Source organism: Orbicella faveolata, unplaced genomic scaffold (assembly GCF_042242905.1).
Source record: "Orbicella faveolata isolate gen_17 unplaced genomic scaffold, um_ofav_v1 contig_47, whole genome shotgun sequence".
In the NCBI taxonomy this organism is placed as follows: Eukaryota; Metazoa; Cnidaria; class Anthozoa; order Scleractinia; family Merulinidae; genus Orbicella; species Orbicella faveolata.
The window spans coordinates 15975001-15995819 of NW_028301577.1; the positions used below are offsets into that span (position 1 = coordinate 15975001).

The window sequence follows — 20819 nt, forward strand, 5'->3', positions numbered from 1 at the left end:
ACCTTAAATAATGAATGGTATCTTTACAGGTGATGGTGCTGGTGTTGGCAAAGGGAGAACAGTGGCTGGTAAATGTTTATGATAACTTAGGGATGTAATCCTTGTAGCTGGTATAATTTATACTTAATAAAAATAATTTAGAAACTATGTGCACTGGTGTTAGTCAAAAACCTGTGGAGGCAGGGCTATGCAGGACGAAGAATTGACAAGGGTTTGTCTAATACCGTAAATAGAATGTCTGGTTCTTAAAAATGATCACAATGCAAACAACTCACTGAGGGTCAACTATTAATTAAAAATAAATTTTTCTGTGGACTGGAGCTAGTATGTGTGAAGGAACTTGAAAAAGAAAAAGAAAAAAAACAAAAGAAAACAAAAGAAAACAAAAGCACAGAACAAAATAGCAGGAAGGGTCATAATAAACAGCTTCCAGTTTCAGTGGGTGACATAACATGAACAACATGAATATCTCTTCCTTCAAGATTTACTCTGAAACCTTATCTGCAAGGAAAAGAAGGACAACAAATTTGTTGCAAAATGACTTATTAAGTCTAAATAGTTGGATGGCATTTGATGACTTTGTTTCATTTGATTTTACTCTTGACTCAAATTGACATTTTAAACACCTGGGGCACTTTTAAGCTTTATAGGCTTCTTGTTCCTGTCTTGGTACTTGTGTGGCAATGTTACAGACCATAGTGTTGTAGAACTTCAGTGTGTGATGTCACTTAAGTGTCGTTGATTGTAAGCAGATATAGCAAGTGCAGTTGGATTATTAACAATAATTATTCCATCAGCCCATGTTGGATATGAGGTGATAAATTATAGTAAGTTAGGCTTGTAGACAAGCAGTTCATTGAATTATCTGAGGTTGAAAATTTAATGGTGATATTATTAAATAATTATTGGGCTAAACTGAGAGTTATCTCATAACTGTTATGCTCTTTTAGGAGTCATCTATGAAAATTATTTACTTGGAAGGAAGAGAGCCCTTTGGTATGTACTTGAAAGTACTTACATGGAGAAGTTTTCTTATTCTTATTTCTTATTTCTTCACAGTACCAGGCAAATGTAAGTTGACTCTCGATACTCACAAGAATTGAGTATCAAATAGTGAGAACTGATTCACTTGAAGTTCGACGCAACTCATTTATGTTATTTGAACTCGCACTAGCGAGAGAACTTACAAATGCTTAATCGAACTCACTCCTGAATATCTCAGCAGGAAATTTTTTTTATCAAGTGTTCTAACATTCATATCCGTGACACTCGGATGTGTGACACGCTACATATATCTCTACATAATACTGCCACCGCCCAATGCACCTTCACGTCTAGGACGACTAATATCTGGAATAGCTTAGATAAAGTCACTAAGGAAATCCCTAAAGACATTAAAGCTGCTCTAAAAAAATGGCTTCAAAGCCTTAATTGACTTACTGTTTTATATCAGGACATTTTGATAGCGTTTTTTGTACTGGAGAACATTTTTTCTTGTTATCATTATCATTGTAAATAGTTTCTGAAACACCTTTGAGAGGATGCATCTATTAAAGTTTATTATTATTATAATAATATACATGAAAAAATTACTTGATTCTGATTGGCTGAGAGCAGTGCAGTTCAAGTGTAACACCATTGCAAAAAGTGTAACACTAGTGCAAATTACACATTGTAATTCTGGATTACCATTGGCTGAAAGACAATAGGAAATGTATTAAGCCAATGATATCACGTAAATTGATATCGAAAATTTTGTGCAGAAACTTTGAAAAAAGTTTTCTCTAATGAAAAAAATGGCTTCAAGAAAGATTTTCTGGCACTACCTCCGTGTGAAGTTTTTCATGTTTATATTAATAAGTAATCGTATGGTTTTTCTTGTTTAATTTCCTATTGTCTCTTTCTCCTCCTCTTGTGGATTTTTCAAAAAGCTGAAATTGCACTCGCAGAAGCGGCTCATGCAATTTCAACTTTTTAAAAACTCACTTGGCAAATTAATTCCAAATTGAACTTGAAACCGTATGATTACCTATACTTATTGCTATTATTAATGCACATGCTGCTGTGAAGTGAAGGCAAGTCAGATTAGATCAGACTTATCTCTCAACACAAGGAAAAAATAGTGATTTCTCTGTTTGTCTCTTATGTTGCCACCATTTTAATCAACTTCTTAAACTTCAGTGCATGTTTCATTCAAAGATAAAGTTCAAGCTTGATTCCATTTGGCTCTCCTTCCTAATGAGCTCCAAGGAAGGAGTAACCATTACCAAATGCAAACCATGTGTAATGTACTCGGGAGAAGTATCAGGAGAAGTATCTAGTATCGTGTCTCGATTCTTGTCTCAACATACATTTGCCTACCACTGCACTTACTTTTATTATTTTTTTGTCAATGTTTTCTCCAGTAATCATTTATAAAGTTAATACAGAACTAATAGTGTCAGTGAATTCAACTAGGATTTTGTCCCCGGTCACCAAGATCTTCTTTTGAAGAGAGGGGCTATTGCTAGAGCATATACAATTCTAATTGCTTTTGTTGCTCAGATTTTGATATGCTCTTTGGTGTTGACAGTTTGAATGAGTTCATTTTATATGCAAGTAACTTTTCTTGATAGGTTGAGTGTTTCTAACGATTTGAAATACGATGCCGTCAGGTAAGATGTTATTTTATTTAGCCTAAGTAGGTCTGGAAAAAATACTTTTAGTTAGGTTACTAGAGGTGTTTATTTCACATGATTTGAGGGACACAAACATGGCAACTCCATACAAAGCTCTCTAAATTTGAGTGAAACTCTTTTCCAAATAATGTGCGAATGAAAAACTGCGTAGACCTAGAGGTTGTTTATATATCAATCATCTCTCATATTCCAGTGTCTTGACTTTATTTATTGAATGGTTACAATTTTTATTTTTGATGGCATGACACAGCAAACCAGCCATGCTAGTTTTCTTTTATCCTAAAATAAATGTATTTAATTAAAGGGCATATAATTATTAGTTAACTAAATTTTGCCCTTTCCACTTCTTTTTCACTGCACTTATTTGTTAACAATATTGTATTCGAAAGTGAAGAATGATCATCGCAGTAAATTTTCCAATTTAAGCAATTGGAAAGAAGAAGCCTGGAAAGAAGAAGCCTGAAAAAATCAGGGCTTCAACGGGATTCGAACCCGTGACCTCCGCGATACCGGTGCAATGCTCTACCAACTGAGCTATGAAGCCACACATTGGGAGCGAGGTCAATTTATTGAGTTCATATCTCCCTGTTAGGAGTGAAATGATGTGAAGTTTATATGAAACAAGAAGATCTGTTAGATCTTATAACCGCGCGTTTAAAATTTAACTGTTTTCTTAGTACTACAGTCGCAATGCAGTGCATATTCCAAAGCAATCTTTGATGATTCATTGATTACTGTAGACATCACAGCACTTGATCAACACAAACTCTATTATTGCACCATCAGTCGTAGCCGTTGTGACATCTCCGATGACGTAATAGTCTTAATCTGGAACTTTCTTCGGGATATGTATGGGCATGAAGATACGAACACTATTACAGACCGCTTTCTTTCTTTAAAGTCACGATTAAATTTAATTGTTTTTTTCCCTTGAGTTAAGGGTTAGCAAAGAAGTCACACGAGTCACATAATTCAAGAATTGCGTTATCTACAGCTATCTTTAGTACGGTGGTTATTTCCCTACCAATGACATAATCTTTGCATGTTCTGGCACGTTCTTTGCTTGGCTTGCAAATATTTAATTTTCCTTCCGATTTATGAACTGGCTGCAATGAAACAGTCAAAGGATTTACTTCATTTGCGTAAAACCACAAGAAATACTCACAAAATTACAAATAAATTAATGACCGTCGCTTCTGCCAAAATCAACTTGCAAAGTAAACACGATCTTATTTGTCACGTAGCGAAAGTGAAAGCTGCAACGTCAGCGCATTCCATGGCTGACGTAATACCTTTTTTCAGCGTATTTATTAGTCCCTTTAAATCCAACACTTTGATAAAACGAAAAGAAAATATATTTTACCCACGAAAAAGAAAACAATATCGGTAAAATATTCTGTGTATTTACGTTTTAACAGCTTCTGGTGGAAAAACATCACACGTTGCGTGACTCAAAGTTTGGCCGAGCGGAGGTCTGCGTCTGGTCACCGACAAAAACAAAATAATAATAAACCACGGGTAAACCTAGAACCGCGCTCGGCCCATGGCCGCGCGGTTAATAATTCATATATGAACTGCGGTTGTAGATGAAAGTGAAGAATGATCATCGCAGTAAATTTTCCAATTTAAGCAATTGGAAAAAAGAAGCCTGAAAAAATCAGGGCTTCAATGGGATTCGAACCCGTGACCTCCGTGATACCGGTTCGATGCTCTACCAACTGAGCTATGAAGCCACACATTGGGAGCGAGGTCAATTTATTGAGTTCATATCTTCCCGTTAGGAGTGAAATGATGTGAGGTTTATATGAAATAATTCATATCTGAACTGTGGTTGTAGATGAAAGTGAAGAATGATCATCACAGTAAATTTTCCAATTTAAGCAATTGGAAAGAAGAAGCCTGAAAAAATCAGGGCTTCAATGGGATTCGAACCCGTGACCTCCACGATACCGGTGCGATGCTCTACCAACTGAGCTATGAAGCCACACATTGGGAGCAAGGTCAATTTATTGAGTTCATATCATACCGTTGGTAGAGCATCGCACCGGTAGTGCGGAGGTCATGGGTTCGAATCCCATTGAAGCCCTGATTTTTTCAGGCTTCTTATTTCCAATTGCTTAAATTGGAAAATTTACTGCGATGATCATTCTTCACTTTCATCTACAACCGCAGTTCATATATGAATTATTTCATATAAACTTCACATCAATATTGTATTCATGTCATCGAGTGGAGAAATTTAAAAAAAACAAAAAAACAAATAAAATTTACTTCCATTTATAGGCTACTGTTTGTGAATCTCGACAGTTGGTCGGTCGGGGTCAGTCCCTGGGTTGGTCAGTCGGTCTGTCAGACCGGCATTAAAATTGATTGGCAGACTAACTGACTGACTGACCGACCGACTGACCGGCCTGCCGACCGACCGATTGACCGGCCGGCCGGTCAGTCGGTTGGTTGGTGGGTTGGTCAGCCAGTCAGTTAGTCTGCCAATCAATTTTAATTTTATCAGTTTTGTGGACTGTTATCTCTTTGATAGGGATCTAAAGGACATTGGCTGTCATATTCATGTACACTCACTTAACAAGGTGAATATTTGAGTTATACCTCCTCAACCTGTCCTTGTACATTATTCAACATCTTAAGGTGTATTTAAGTATGATATGTATACTTTCTCCGTTTTTTCCGGCAAGGTTTAAGTTTTGCTTGCTTACAGAATATACATTACATATTGGATTTCACAAGGCATACAACTTATTGGAGACAGAAGAATCAGTTACTGCTTGTGGAACTTGCCAAAATGTAATTTGCTCAATTCTCTTTTGTCGGATTGGTCGCCACCCTCAAAAGAAGAAAAAAGCTCTGGTGGCTCAGGGAACCAATCAGAATTCTTCTTTCATTTTAGAGCAGTTTAATACTGAAGATACTGAAATAACCTCACATGGGTACCTAGTTGTATGACCACATAAACAAAGGATAGAAAGTCTGTAACTCAGTTTATGTAGTCTTTTATTAATATCTATTATTTCTTATTCATTTTCATATAAGTTCAAATATGATGCCAAATTTTCATCCAAAGTAAATGGTGGAGTGAAGAAGGGTGTGATATTTGCTACATACTCATCACTAATTGGAGAGAGTCAAAACTCTGGCAAGTACAGCACAAGATTGAGCCAGCTACTGAGGTGGTGTGGTTCTGACTTTGATGGTGTTGTATCCTTTAGTACATGACCATATTGTAATGTTATGAAATTGTTGTGATTAAGCTGGACATTATGACCTGGTATATACCATAATTAGTGTTGTCATCGCCGTTGGCTCATGTCCAAGCATCAATCTCTTCTAACAGTATGGTCTCCTCTTGCTTTGATGGCCTCGGAGGTGGCTTAGCAGGCCAATCCTTGCATAGGATTTGCAAGGGCAGTGAGGGCATGGGAGGGTGGGCGGTGGACGAGGAGCTGTAAGGCGGCATAATTAGTGTATCTCCAAAGAAACTAGCCTGTTGTAACTAGCCTGTTGTACCCACTGAACTGGAATATTAATTTAGGCAGAAAGAGTACCTTGTAAGTCAAAAGACTGTCTACCTAGGAGGAAAGCTGTCATTGTTAACAAACTTTGACTGTTTTCATGGTAAATAAAACTTCTTTTTCCTGCTAGGTGTTGAGTAACTCTTTCAGTACTCAAAAATACAAGTTAATTTGCTTAGCCTTGGATAAAAGCGGTAAACTCAACAACTGTAGGCCACTAAAAGCACAATAAATCAGCCTTGTGGGGTTGTCAATGTGGCTGGATTTTATTTGGTGGTGACTAACTTTTCATGTTTGGGTGGCAGCCTTGCTGCTTAATGTTCAGCTATCATGGATATTAATTTTTTTAAAAACATTTTCTATTCTCAAATTGAATGAAATCAGTATATGTTATTGGCCAGCTGGGAGGTCCGTATAGTGAAAAACTGTGACCGGTCTGCCCATGTCCGCAGGCCTAGGGCAACATTTTCAAGCCCAAGGTCACAGTTTTTCACTATAAGGACTGACCCTAAGCCAGCCATCTACAAACCATTCATAAAATAATCTTTACACTGAGTGAGTAACTCAGATACTAGACAATAAAAAAGAAAGATATATTAAAGAACAGATTTATTTCACCAGTTCAGCAGTTAAGCCCTGCAAAAGTGTTTTTTCAGTGTGAAATTTTGTGCAAAGTTTGAAGTTGTACTACAAAAACAATCTCTGTCAGTTGTTGAAAATCACTTGAAATCAGAATAGCAGAAAGCAAGGAAATTCACTGAGTGTATTCAACAGAAATTCTCTCAAATACAGCAATGATCAGAGAGGTAAACTTGACTGAAATTGACTTATTTTTTACTTAAAATTGTACAGAGAGAGAAACACAGGATTACACACCATTACAACGCCGAGCCACAAACAGCCGAATAAACTTTAACAACTTCAAAAAACTCAATTGAATTTTCTTACAGTGACTTTCCTTGCCATTTAAAGGTGAATAGGAATAAACTTGCGTTGATTAATTGTCAAAGGAAGTATAAGAAGGGTAAAAGATTGACGATTACCACTAATTCGTTCACCAAAATAGATCAACATGACTGTTTCTGCTAGTTGTGGCAGGCCGGATGGGAAAATTCTGCCCCCTCTCGGAACCAATTAGATTGTGGGGTTTGTTGAATTCCGCCTGCTCATGAGCTGAGATAAAATAAAATAAGTTATTTTGGAACTACATGACTGTTATGTCTGCAGAGCAGGCTGCTTGCATCTTATGTATTGAAGCCACAGACATGTTGTAGATGAAATAGTTTGCTATACAGTTCCCTTGATTTTTGCATCAGATAGTGTTAGATGAGTGCCACAAGGCCAAAAACTTAGTTCCAAGTGGTTCTTCAAAGCCCACCAAGACTGGACTAACCGTCTTAGACCTTCAGAAGAAACTACCCAAGGCTAGGGTAATTTATTGTAGTGCAACAGGTAGGAAGAGCATTGCCATATATTACAAAATTTGGATAAAGTTTAAAGTTAAAACTGCTTTTAGTGTGGACCATGGGAATATCCATACTGTCTTTGTCAACTCAATTCAGGCTGGCCAGCTGGGTCTTGTTATTCTTTCTAGGCTGATTTGAAGTATCATGTCTTTTGTAACATCTGTTTTTGTGGGGCTTACATGTATACTGTGGAGTTGAAATCTGGTAGACCTTTTCCAGAACCCCATTGCATGGCCTTGTAACCAGGAGAATGAGCTGAGAATATAAATTGGCTATATACTCAATTGGCTATATACTTGGGATTAGACGTACATCCTTGGAGTCACCTTTTAGGCAAGACACAACAGTAACAATGTCTCTCTCCATCTGTATGTGGATGTATAAGCAGGTTTGTTGAGGCAGCTGTTACAATATTGTCATAAAACTTGATGAAATCCTAAGGGGATACAATGCTGAACTGCTATTCCAGAGGAAGTAATGGTACTACTAGTTGTTTTACAATCACAGCAAACTGATTTAGCTACCAAAACCCTTGGAGCAAGCCTAAAAAATGGAAATAATAAAGTTAATGCATGTGTCATATCACCAGTCTGGTAATTTTACAAGACAAACTAATGCTAGTTCTAACAGTTCATTTGTGACATATAGGTGCTTCTGAGCCTAAGAACATGGCCTATATGTCTCGACTTGGAATATGGGGACCAGGAACACCTTTTAGAGAGTTTAGTGATTTCATTCAAGCTGTTGAAAGAAGGTAAACCACTGTTTCAGTATTAGTTAAGACTTCAACTCCATTATCACATTTGCACTTCTTAGTCATTACCTTTTTGGTCACAAGTGAACTTACTGTAATGCTAGTCAACAGTTTACCTACATGTTAGTGACTTAAAGGACCAAAGTCAACCATGAACCACTGCAGGCAAATACTTCATCTTCAGCATTTTCTGTAATGCAGAAATTTGGGATCTCCTTAGTGTAATCTTTTATCTATTTCCATCCTTGCGATCTCAAGATAAAACTTGTTTAGCCTTTGTAGGGAGCTTTGTTGACATTAGCGTGCTTGATTAACATGGTCATATGTCCTGCTGAATGTGAAATTATATGATCAAACAGATGTTGTTTGTAGAGGAAAGATTAACTCGCCACAATTAATTTTGTTTGCAGGTTTCTGCACTTAGTGTTTTCAATATGGAGTTAGTAGTATTAAAGACAGTTTTACAATTAGATCTACATTACATTAGTCTACAGGATTGCTTTGTTTACTGCACAAAATAAGCTAAGCTGTAGTTATTTGACAACAAACGTTGAGCTCCTTAATGACTGCTGCTTTATTGCTTGTGTAACTGTTGTTGTGAACATTATCATTGTTAGTGTTTGTAAATACAAATAGTACATCATTGTAATAATTTTTGCTTTCGTCTCTAGAGGAGTTGGGGCAATGGAAATTGTAGCCATGGACATGAAGGTGATATTTTCATTTTTATAATATTTTTGTACATTAGTTTGTAAAACATTTTCAAAATAATAGTATTGAGGAAACTGAAGTTCACTGCTAGACTTCTAAACATAGCTTTAACCTTCACTATTTTCTAAACACTCATGCTCATGATTACTCACACTCAATGTAATGAACAACAACAATAATTATTATTAGATTTCTATGGGATGATAGTTAATGAGGCTGAGTGTAAAATGAACTATTACTACAATTTCCATTTATTTCTCTATGTAGTATTAAACTTGACAATTTAGCATAGTTATGCATTCTGAACTGTCATTTGAAATTTGCAGTTTTGTACACATGCTCATGCATTTTGTAGAACAATTTTGAGTTTTCAAATAGTCTATGAGCTGCTGATGTCTTATTTTAGTCTTCTATGGAATATAATTATCCAGTAATATTTCTTCATGTTCTGTCTAAATTTGAAAAAAGAAAAACCTCTCCATTTTTTTCTCTCCAATGTCATTGCACAGTAATGGGTGATAGTGTGCAATAGCTCAGCCAATCAGATTGCAATATTTGTAGTAGTGTACTACTAGAATTCTCCCAATAACCATAGTGAGCATAAGACGAAAAGGATGTGGTAGGTTCATGAACCACCTTTAGTTAGGAACGGACCATTATCTTTATTTTCCAAGTGCAGAGTGACTGACACAAAACTGCATATAAATCAAATGACATTAATTTAAGCTCTACTGAAAGTGAATAATAATTACTGGCTTAAATATTCCTAGCAGTTCACACATTCTGCACGCAGTGAAAGCTTAATTATTCTGAGTGGCTTACACATAGTGCATATATCTAGTATTACTGACAACAAGGGGATGGGCAATTTTCAAACAAAATTCCTGCACAACAAAAACTGCTGAAAAAACAACCGTGCAAGGGGAGCCATGGGAAAAAAGAATCAAGTAAGCCCTTTCTACTATCCAGGTCCTATTTTTGAGGATAGAAAAATTCTTGCACAAGTGAGTGCCAGCAAAAAAAAAATCATGCACAACCTAAAGGAAAAATTCAATGCCTCAAAAAATTGCCCACACCCCTCTTAAAAAAATTAATAGTCCATCCCTAAGTAAACATGCTCAGCATAGATGTAATAATACTAACTGTACATGAGCCAACTGAGATATTCCTGATCTGGATGTGATCTTTTGGTTGCTATTTAAACAGTATTTAAACAAATTTCTAAGATGGTTTGTGATAGAAGTTAATTTTACCTTTACTTTTCAAGTAAATTTTTATTGATTTTGGTCAGCTCCGTGGCATGTACATGACACGTCAACTTAGCTTTGCTGGAGTGACATTTGACATCAAAGAATTGCCTCTGAGTAAAGACTTCACTGACATGTATGATGAATCAGTCAAACTTGTAAGTGATATCCCCTTGTTTCCTGTTATTATGTTAAGTGCAGCTTGGGGATATTTTAGCTCTGACTTTATGATTCTTTGCCTTGTCAACTGGAAAATCTGAGCATAAGTGAACACAAGTCAAGTGAGCACAAGTCAAGTTCATTGTCCAAAATGTTTGATAGCAACAATTTAACAATTTTTTATTTATTTTCTACAACATTTGTTGTATGGTTCTTTGTTCTTTAGCCACTTTTCAAATGATTTGGTAGATTTTTACAAAGAGTATTTTACTATTACGGTAACCATAATAAAATAATATAAAAATAGTTTTGTTACATTATTCTCTATTTGGGTGTAACTCTAAAGTACATGTATGGTAAAGAATTATTATTTGGCTAGTTGTATTTGTTGAAAAAATGAATACTGGAAGTTCTTTGACATGGATTGGAAGATTTTTCCAAATTTTCAAATTCCAAACTGCTGCTTTCATTCTCTTAAAACTAATAGTGGAGAGAAGCTAGAGAGAAGTTTGAGAAAGCTGCAGATTTAATGGAGGCTGATGGTAGAGTGAGGAAGACCATATGGGGTCAGTTTTGGTCTGCTCATCAAGTAAGTATTTACTAGTTATACATGGAGAAAAGGTATTGGGTTAGTACATGTCTCCATACTAGTAACTCAATTACAATAACATCAGTAAGTGCATGCCACGGAATTGTATTCTGCCTGTGATTTGGTTTAGCCACGGTTCACAGATCACACGGTTCAGTTCTATTGCGTTCATCACATGAGTACCTACATTGTACATTTTGTGGTGACATGTAGACCAGTATTATCTGCAGTTTGCAGGTCTATGTTTAAGACCTACTGATAACAGCAAAAAAACCATTGTCAAGGTGTCAGCCCTGCTTATTAGATCTTTGATAAAGAAAATGACAGCAAAGGAAAAATAATCAACTGAATATACAGAAAGTTTTGGTTTCTATAATAAGTTGCTGTAGGTTTTTATTGTGAAGTTTAGAATGTTTTATAAGGCTAGATAATATTAGCTGTTTTGCAAATGGCCATTCTTAACAATGATACATGTATATATAAAGAGAGCATAACATGCAGGTAATTTAAGTGGTGTGAACTAAGTGGGCATTCTCTGACTTCTATTGCAGAGATTTTTCAAATACTTGTGTATTGCATCTAAAGTGAGCAGTGTTGTTAGTATTGCTAAAGATGCCATTGATAATGGAAAAGTAAGTGTTTTTTTTTTTACTTTCATGATTAAAATAATGTACTTTGTTGGGATCAAATAAACTCTTCTCTCCACTAATTGTTAATAATAATGTTTAGTACACCGTAATTATTCACAACTTGAATTGTAAACAAAGAAAAAGCTGCTATGGAAAGGCAAAATTAAAAACAAAAGGATAAACAACTGTCTTATTGCAAGTGAACACTCAGGTAAAATTAAAAAAAAAAATACTGGATCTCTCATCTGTTGAATGGGACACCAAATTATTTTCAGGTCATTTTCAAGATTATCTATGTTATTTTTATGGTCATTGTTGTTGTTGTTGTTGTGTTTTTGGGCTGCAAGTACATTAGAAAGGGACTGTTGATCCACAGGGAAAACATTTTTTATTTTTGAATTGAACCCAGCAAATTCTTTCATCTGACGGCTGCTGAAAACATGGGAAGATATTGGGTCAACAAAGCTGTTGCCGACATTATGTTTAAGAAGCCCTTCAGGCTCCTTGTTTCAGAAGTAAGGAGCTCACCCTGGCTTGTAGGCTTCCAGGCTTGATTTTTAGCGAGGGAGGGGTTCTTGGACAAAAACTAGTCTTGTTAAGGAGCCCACTTCCCACCTCACCAGCCTTTCCTGTGGATATTTCTTGTATACCTGAAGGATAGAAATCCCCCCCCCCCACCCCCCCCTCCACTATCAGAGCAAGAAAGTGCTCTTAGGGTAAAAATAAAGGGCAGTATTAGGTAGCTGGGTACATCATTTTGCCACAGGTAACCATATATTTCAAGAGTTATAGTTCTCAAATAGTTGACCAGCTGGAAGCACAGTATGGCTAACCTAAACTTGTTTTTGGCAGTCATTGCCATTGTGGTGACCCTCCCACTGATACATGTAGCTTTTCAATCCAGCTAGCTGCTTGGAGGTTGAAACACAGCAAAAACAAATAGTAGGTCGCAACTCAAAAATTCAGCAATTTCAAAAGCTACCACAAAAAATAAACTAATGCCCCCATTCAAGAGAAGAGAGCTTTGGAACTTGCGGAGATTTGTTTTGGGTGGGGAGGCATCTTTCTGGATGAGTAAAAATTACACCGGATCCATGAGTAGAATTTGAGAGTCACTGACCCGAGTGGTGATTGCTGTCAGAATTTAGTTTCCAACCCAGTAATATACACAGGCAACACATTATACTGCTTGCACATCTATTTTTCATGATCTTCTTAGTTTCCAGACTTCAAAGATAAAACTTAAAAAAGATCCTTCCCTGATATAATTTAGATACTTTTTAGCTCAACAGACGTTTCAAATACTGCATTTCTTTGTTAGTGTATTATTGTAGGTCTGCAGTCAACAGGAGAAGCTAGAACACTGGAGCAGCTTGAAGAAGCAGGGGGAGAATTAACTGACTTTGTTTCCACTGCTAAGTAAGTTCATCAGCATGTAAAGATTAAGTAACTCCCAAAAATCACTCTCAAAAAGAGTACAAATGTATAGTGATATTGTGTAGCTAGTTATTTGTACTGTAGAAAACCTGCTTGGCAGGTCAGTGTGCATCATGCAAAACTGTGTCTGTCACACTCTCCCTCTTTCGATGAAAAATTGATTGACTATGGCAGTTGGATAATAAATCTCTTATTAGATGTTTTAATTTGCGGCATTACTGTATGCCCTTCAGGCTCATCAAAATACGGCACAACTCATAAAAATATACAGCGGTACGACACACAAGAACATCTAATATGATGTGCATTGTATTGAACCCGCTGTACATTCATTCTGTTCCAGGGGTGTGTTACAAGCTTTAATTGAAAAGCAGTTCCCAGTGACAGACAGAAGAAAGATTGCTGATCTATTTGCTGCTAATAATGATTCCAGAGACAAAATACTTGGCAGATCATCTCCTGCTTCAAGACCGGGTACCCCCAAAAAGAGGAGACAGCAAGGTCAGTCAGTTGTTCTTCCCAGCTACAATACAATACAATAAACTTTATTTACAAACGGTGAGAGTGAAAGCTACAAGCTTGTGTGGCCTTGTAGAAAGTAAAATTTAAAAAGATAAGTAAAGTTATTCTATAAAATAGCTAGCCTGTGTAACAGGTGCAAATTGGGGAAGAAGGGCAGGGGGAACTGCTCTCTGGCTGGATAGATAACATCTGCATTGAGTTATTTTTCAACAATAATTTTAAAAGCACTTCAGCTCACCACTGTCTGTGATGACTGTATGGCCATAATGTGGTGATGCTACAATACTCGTATTGAGCCTTTGACAAGGCTACACCTCATAAGATTCTTAATTATAGTTCTGCATCAATGTAACATTTCTTTGCCCAATTTACAAATCATTCTGATCAGCCAACTGCTTAGCTAGTGCACAAGCATGTCACACATTTTCATTACTGGTTCTAGTGCTTTCTCTAAATATGCTCATGCTACAGGGCGAAATATACTCAGTGTCTGACAGTTCTTCCACTGAGAAGAGGATACAAGTGTGAATTCAGACATTAGCATACTTAAAGCGAATACAACCAGGAGTCCCTTGTGGCCTTAAAAGCCCCGAGAGAACTATGTGTATAACTTGACCAATACAGCTGTACCATAGATACATACCATTGATTACTTTAAAGTTCTTCAATTTGTTTAATTGATGATATTTGCAAGCTCATCGTTATTGTATTCTTCAGCTCCCAAGGCTCCAAAACCCAAGAAAGTCAAGACTGCTCTTGCGAGGATCTATAACTGTAGGTTTAATCAGATTAAAGCCTTTGCTATGATGTGTGGGTTTTGTGTTTTGTTACCCAGCTTTACCCTGACCTAGCATGACCTAGCATGTTTACATGCTGTGCTAATAGTGTGTGCGCCTCATTTCATTCAGTGAGCAGTGGTTCTGACAGTGACTCTGATGACAGTGAGAAGAATAGCACAGAGAACGAGCTGTCCAAGTTGAACAAACCAAGTGGTAATGATGAGGGAGCAGATTCTGGTAACAGTACAGTGGCAGAAGATGAGGATGACTTCAATCCCTTTGGAATGTCAGGATCAGAAGATGAAGGTGAACATCTGCAATTTGTCTTTCAAATATTTTGTACACAGAATGTGTGATACAGGGACAGTTGAACTGAATGCCAAATTTTGTGACGCATTCTAATTACTTAACATTGTCTTTTTCTGACTGGAATATTTAAAATAATCATATAACTCAAAGACTTTTGCTGTATGTCAAATCCAATTGACACAAGAAACGCTTTATATACCGCGAAGAAATGAAAAAATATGAAAATATGACTGGCTAATTAACTCTTTTAGGTTCAAACCAGATGATTTTAGTTTACATGGTACCCTCTAAATAAAAGACTAACCTCTTTTTTCAGACCCGTGGCTCCATCGCAAGACCAAGAAAAATCCCAAAACCAGATCGCCATTAGGAAGTCCCAATGTAACAACTGACCCAAGCTCAAGTGCTCTGGCTGCTGCCGGGCTGAAAATAGGCAGCCTTCCATGGAGCATGCCCACTAAAAAATCCAAACAACTCAATGGCCTGGGAACACAGGATTCATTGACTTCTCTTGGTAAGCAGCTTATACTGATAGTCACGGTATTTTGAGTAATTTTGGCCTCGTACAAAATCACCTATAAATTGAAGAAAACCTGAAAATAATAGTTTACTAAGACAGAAAACAGTAAAGAGATATTTAAATTTTAAAAATCATAAAGGGAGAGGGATGGTTAAGAATGGAGAAGATTGACATGGATACAAACAACGAACTTGAAAACTTTAGGCTAAACTATTGAAGATGCGCAGACTGTGACGTATAGTAGCTCCTTTACCGTGTGACGTATAGTAGCTCCTTTACCGTGTGACGTATAGTAGCTCCTTTGCCGTGTGACGTATAGTAGCTCCTTTACCGTGTGACGTATAGTAGCTCCTTTACCGTGTGACGTATAGTAGCTCCTTTGCCGTGTGACGTATAGTAGCTGCTTTACCGTGTGACGTATAGTAGCTCCTTTACCGTGTGACGTATAGTAGCTCCTTTACCGTGTGACGTATAGTAGCTCCTTTACCGTGTGACGTATAGTAGCTCCTTTACCGTGTGACGTATAGTAGCTCCTTTACCGTGTGACGTAAGGTAGCTCCTTTACCGTGTGACCTATGGTAGCTCCTTTGCCGTGTGACGTATAGTAGCTCCTTTAGCGTGTGACGTATAGTAGCTCCTTTAGCGTGTGACGTATAGTAGCTCCTTTAGCGTGTGACGTGTAGTAGCTGCTTTAGCGTGTGACGTGTAGTAGCTGCTTTACCGTGTGACGTATAGTAGCTGCTTTACCGTGTGACGTATAGTAGCTGCTTTACCGTGTGACGTATAGTAGCTGCTTTACCGTGTGACGTATAGTAGCTGCTTTACCGTGTGACGTATAGTAGCTGCTTTACCGTGTGACGTATAGTAGCTGCTTTACCGTGTGACGTAGCTCTCAGGGCTCGAAATTAACTTTTTCGTTCGGGAGCCAGCTGGCGACTAACGGAAAAATTTTGGTCGCCAGATCGTAAATTTTGGTCGCCAACTTATTTTATATAATTATAACTTACACAAGAACACGATTTTATACGTTACTTTGCATGCAAGAAAAGTCACAATTGAAGAGCGAAAACAATTAAAAACAACACGAGTAACACTTAGTTATAAAGCTACTGTTGTTCTCAGGTGATATGTCTCTGGTCCGAAGGTGATTGTTGTCTCCATAGTCATTTTAAACGAAGCGAAGCATAAAACGTTTTAAGTCCGTGGTTTTCATTGTCAGACAAACACGGGTCCTTGCGTATTTTCCCTTTGCTACTTCTTCGAAATGCCGTTCTTTATTTTCGACTTGCTTTCCTCGCCGCCTTTCGCTGCCGACAAACAACGTCATGCTTGAATCTTCATTCCCCGCACGTAAAAACTCACGTATATTCCTTCAACTGATTGGTATCTGCCGCCAATTTCGCGGCAAATGAAAAGCACATGGTGTTGAAGTGCGCCTGCGATCCCAGTTTCGGAAGAAGCCGCTGAAACAATATGGCGCGCCGTGAACGCAGTATCGACGTGTCGAAATACATTCAATTTTTTCGATTATCTTGTAATATTCAGACATTATTTTACTGGGGACGGAAAGGTGAGTTGTACACTAGCTACCATATCCGATTGATTTCCTAATATAAAGATTTAAAAATAAAGTTGTGTCGTGGTTTTCTTTAGTTATCGGACAAAACGCGAGTCGCCAGCTGGCGACCAGTTCTGAAAATTTAGTCGCCAGTGCTCAATTTTTGGTCGCATTGGCGACCAGTGAGTCGCAATTTCGAGCCCTGGCTCCTTTGCCGTGTGACGTATAGTAGCTGCTTTGCCGTGTGACGTATAGTAGCTGCTTTACCGTGTGACGTATAGTAGCTCCTTTGCCGTGTGACGTATAGTAGCTCCTTTGCCGTGTGACATATAGTAGCTCCTTTGCCGTGTGACGTATAGTAGCTCCTTTGCCGTGTGACGTACAGTAGCTCCTTTACCGTGTGACGTGTAGTAGCTGCTTTGCCGTGTGACGTGTAGTAGCTCCTTTACCGTGTGACGTATAGTAGCTCCTTTACCGTGTGACGTATAGTAGCTCCTTTACCGTGTGACGTATAGTAGCTCCTTTACCGTGTGACGTATAGTAGCTCCTTTACCGTGTGACGTATAGTAGCTGCTTTGCCGTGTGACGTATAGTAGCTGCTTTGCCGTGTGACGTATAGTAGCTGCTTTGCCGTGTGACGTATAGTAGCTGCTTTGCCGTGTGACGTATAGTAGCTCCTTTACCGTGTGACGTATAGTAGCTGCTTTACCGTGTGACGTATAGTAGCTGCTTTGCCGTGTGACGTATGGTAGCTGCTTTGCCGTGTGACGTATGGTAGCTCCTTTAGCGTGTGACGTATGGTAGCTCCTTTACCGTGTGACGTATAGTAGCTCCTTTACCGTGTGACGTATAGGAGCTCCTTTACCGTGTGACGTATAGTAGCTCCTTTACCATGTGACGTATAGTAGCTCATTTACCGTTTGAAATCTTTACTTTGACTTTCTGATGGGTTCAGTTTGATAAGAACAACTCATTTGTGGGAGTTCAGTTCTGTATAACCTTGTGAGTCTGTTCCCAGTTAGGAATACTTGGAGGAGCCAGACATGTAATTAGTGCTAGCTCTTAACTCTGGTTTCTGTAACATGAAGCACCAAGAAATGATGCTATTCTGTTCCCCAAGGGACGATTGTCCGCAAGTGCTGGTTACCCCCTGCATGGCATTCTGTTAGGAGTCCTTCAAAATTTCCAGAACCCATTTTGTACTTATGTATGGAGATAGACAGCCACTTGATCCATAATCCTACACACGAGTCATTGAGCCACAACACCTACATGCATGTATAGCTGGAGTCGAGATTTTTCCGACTTTGTTAGGTTTCCTACTGGATCATGTGGTTGTGGTGATGGTACCCCTCACTTCTTACATTTTGATCGGTGAAAACAAACAAAACCCATGCAAAAGGTGTTGAAATGAGGGAGAAGAGAACTTACAAAGCACTTGGGCAAACAGGCAACTTGTTTAATTGGTAACAACAGAGCACGAATCACTACTATTAACTACAAACACTACAATAAATTGTCATTGTTGGCTAGTTACAGTTTACAGCTCTTGTGCATTAACCAGCAATAGTAGGTTGTTAAACAGTTACTGCTGCATAATGATGGCGTCATTTGAATACCAGTCCTTGGAGATAAAATCAACCATCGATATGAACTGAATGGTTTTCAAACTAGCTCTTTAGCCCGCCATGTAACGTTTTCTTACGCTTCAGATACTTGTACGAGAATAACCTCAGTGACCCCACTGAATTAATAGTTAAAAGTAAAAGGGAAAAAGGAAAATTAAAGCATATCAAGAAAGTCTTCAGTCTTGAAGTTGTTGAAAATTTAAAGTGGTACTGAAACCCTTCCCAACTGAACGAAACGTGTAGAGAAATTTAGATTTAGCCGAGCTTAAGAGCGGAGCTCCCGATTACAACAAATTAACCTGGCTTGAGGGTGCGATCCAATCGAAAACCAGTACTTGGCCAGCAGTCACCTTCAATAAAACACATGACCTCGATGAGTCCTGAACCTAAACCTGCGATGTGGTCACGTGATACTGGTTAGCGGATACTGGAGTATGGCCTTCATGTTGCACGACGTCATCGTAGGGCGCACGCGCACGCGCCCGCAACCGTGCCGCTAGTCATGTTGACCATGTAAAACGAGTTGCATGGTGGTCTATTTCTATGTATGGATGTGGTTCTGTTCCTATAGTTATGGAGTTCCGCTATTATGTTAAGAAATTTTGTGAAAAAAGTTTGTTTATCTACAGGATGCCAAAGAAGTCTTCACCACTCAGCAAGTGCTCCAGCCTTTTCAAGTTTAATGTCGTCATCAAGCAGCCCAGCAATGCCTGCTAACTCTGCTGCTGAAGTGTGCAGAACAATGAAAAAAGAATTGCTAGATAAGCTGGAAATCCTGTCTCGAGTTTTACCTCCAAACACTTTAGATGAACTAATAGATGACCTTGGAGGACCAGACTATGTTGCCGAGGTAAGCATATAAACTTACATGAGTTATATATATTCTGTGTGTTCACATTAGAGTGAAAGCGAGCACCACATTACCGATCATGTCATTCCGCTAGGTTTCACTCTAAATGACAATTGGTTATCCATTTTTGACAAGAAACCTTGAAGAAAGCTGGATTTACGTGATCCTCATCACAAAGTGATGTTTGAACACTTGACATCCATTTGATGCAGGCGGATTGACGTGCTACATTCACGATACACACAACGCTTATGAAGTGTTTATTGTAATAAACTCGTGCATTGCTCTTGTCAATAGAAATAAAGGATGGTAATTTAAGGTACTTATCTTATTGATACACAATTTTGGAGGAACTTTAATTTTACGTTTTGGCAGAAAATAATATTAATTTAAGAGGAGCTTAATTTTGCGAGAACTTTCCGAATACTGATTCGTTAAAGCAAAGGGGTAATCTTGGAATCGGCGCTACAGATTTTAAAATTATCATATGCATATTTCAGTTTAGCGAGCTTGAACAAAGGGCTAATGAATGGGTTTTATAGCACGGTTGTTCATTCAAGTTCATTAATTTTAAGATAACCTACTCACCTTTTTGCAGGTCTTAAATAATCGCAATGTTTTTGCAATAACGAAAATCGTGAAAATTATTGGCACAAGAATTAGCAACAATAAAGTACATGTAATGGTCACAGCAGCAGACCAAGATATTGTAACTTTGGCCGAGCGTCACTGGAGAAAATATGCGGTTATTTTCAAAGTAATTGTTTCACTAAAACTCTGTGTCTCGTGATTCGGGGGTTTATTTTGAGAAGATGTGTGCTGAAGCCTAAGTAATTTTTACATACAATGTATCATGATGATGTTTTCCCAGCTATTGAAAAATGTCCGTGTTTTTCCCGGTTTGCTGTTTCATACATCCAGATACACAGGACTTTTCATGTCAAATAAATAGTTTTGTGGTTGATGTTTGGAAACAACCAACTGCTGCTTCAGGCTCAGTTCATTTACAATGAGTTTTGTGTCTTTAAAAACATTATAACGTTAATATCATCATATGCATACAGATTTCCTCAGCAACTCAATGTCTGGCTGCTATAAATTATTTCGAAGAGATACACTGTCTTGTTTTCAGATTCAGAATAATGAAGTGGTATTAATAGTCTCCATCCTCGTCTATTCTGGATGTCATGACTTTCTATATGTATTTACCACTTGATATAAGAAGAGGAAGAACTATAAAGTTTTCTCTACCCATTAGATGACAGGAAGGAAAGGCCGTATTGTGAGTAATAATGATGGAACTATCAGCTATCAGTCAAGGAGTAAACAAGATGTTCCTCTGGAACTACTCAATATCGCCGAGAAAAAACGGTTCATGGATGGCGAGAAGGTATTTTACATCAGTTTGATTGAATTGTTTAATATTAACTGTTATTCAGGGTGATACTACTGGATAATT

At 37.9% G+C, this 20819-nt stretch overlaps 1 protein-coding gene across 1 annotated transcript in view; it reads left to right on the forward strand.

The window, feature by feature from the left end:
- Positions 1-20819, forward strand: part of LOC110058235 (protein strawberry notch homolog 1-like) — a 41419-nt gene that overhangs the window by 10150 nt on the left and 10450 nt on the right. The window contains exons 6-23 of the mRNA XM_020764838.2: positions 30-68; positions 951-996; positions 2616-2654; positions 5215-5263; positions 5724-5888; positions 7519-7654; positions 8317-8422; positions 9094-9133; positions 10425-10538; positions 11027-11128; positions 11680-11760; positions 13079-13176; positions 13538-13695; positions 14434-14490; positions 14625-14801; positions 15121-15318; positions 19140-19360; positions 20619-20750. Coding sequence (XP_020620497.1) covers positions 30-68; positions 951-996; positions 2616-2654; positions 5215-5263; positions 5724-5888; positions 7519-7654; positions 8317-8422; positions 9094-9133; positions 10425-10538; positions 11027-11128; positions 11680-11760; positions 13079-13176; positions 13538-13695; positions 14434-14490; positions 14625-14801; positions 15121-15318; positions 19140-19360; positions 20619-20750 — 1958 coding nt within the window. The remainder of the gene's footprint in view (positions 1-29; positions 69-950; positions 997-2615; positions 2655-5214; positions 5264-5723; positions 5889-7518; positions 7655-8316; positions 8423-9093; positions 9134-10424; positions 10539-11026; positions 11129-11679; positions 11761-13078; positions 13177-13537; positions 13696-14433; positions 14491-14624; positions 14802-15120; positions 15319-19139; positions 19361-20618; positions 20751-20819) is intronic.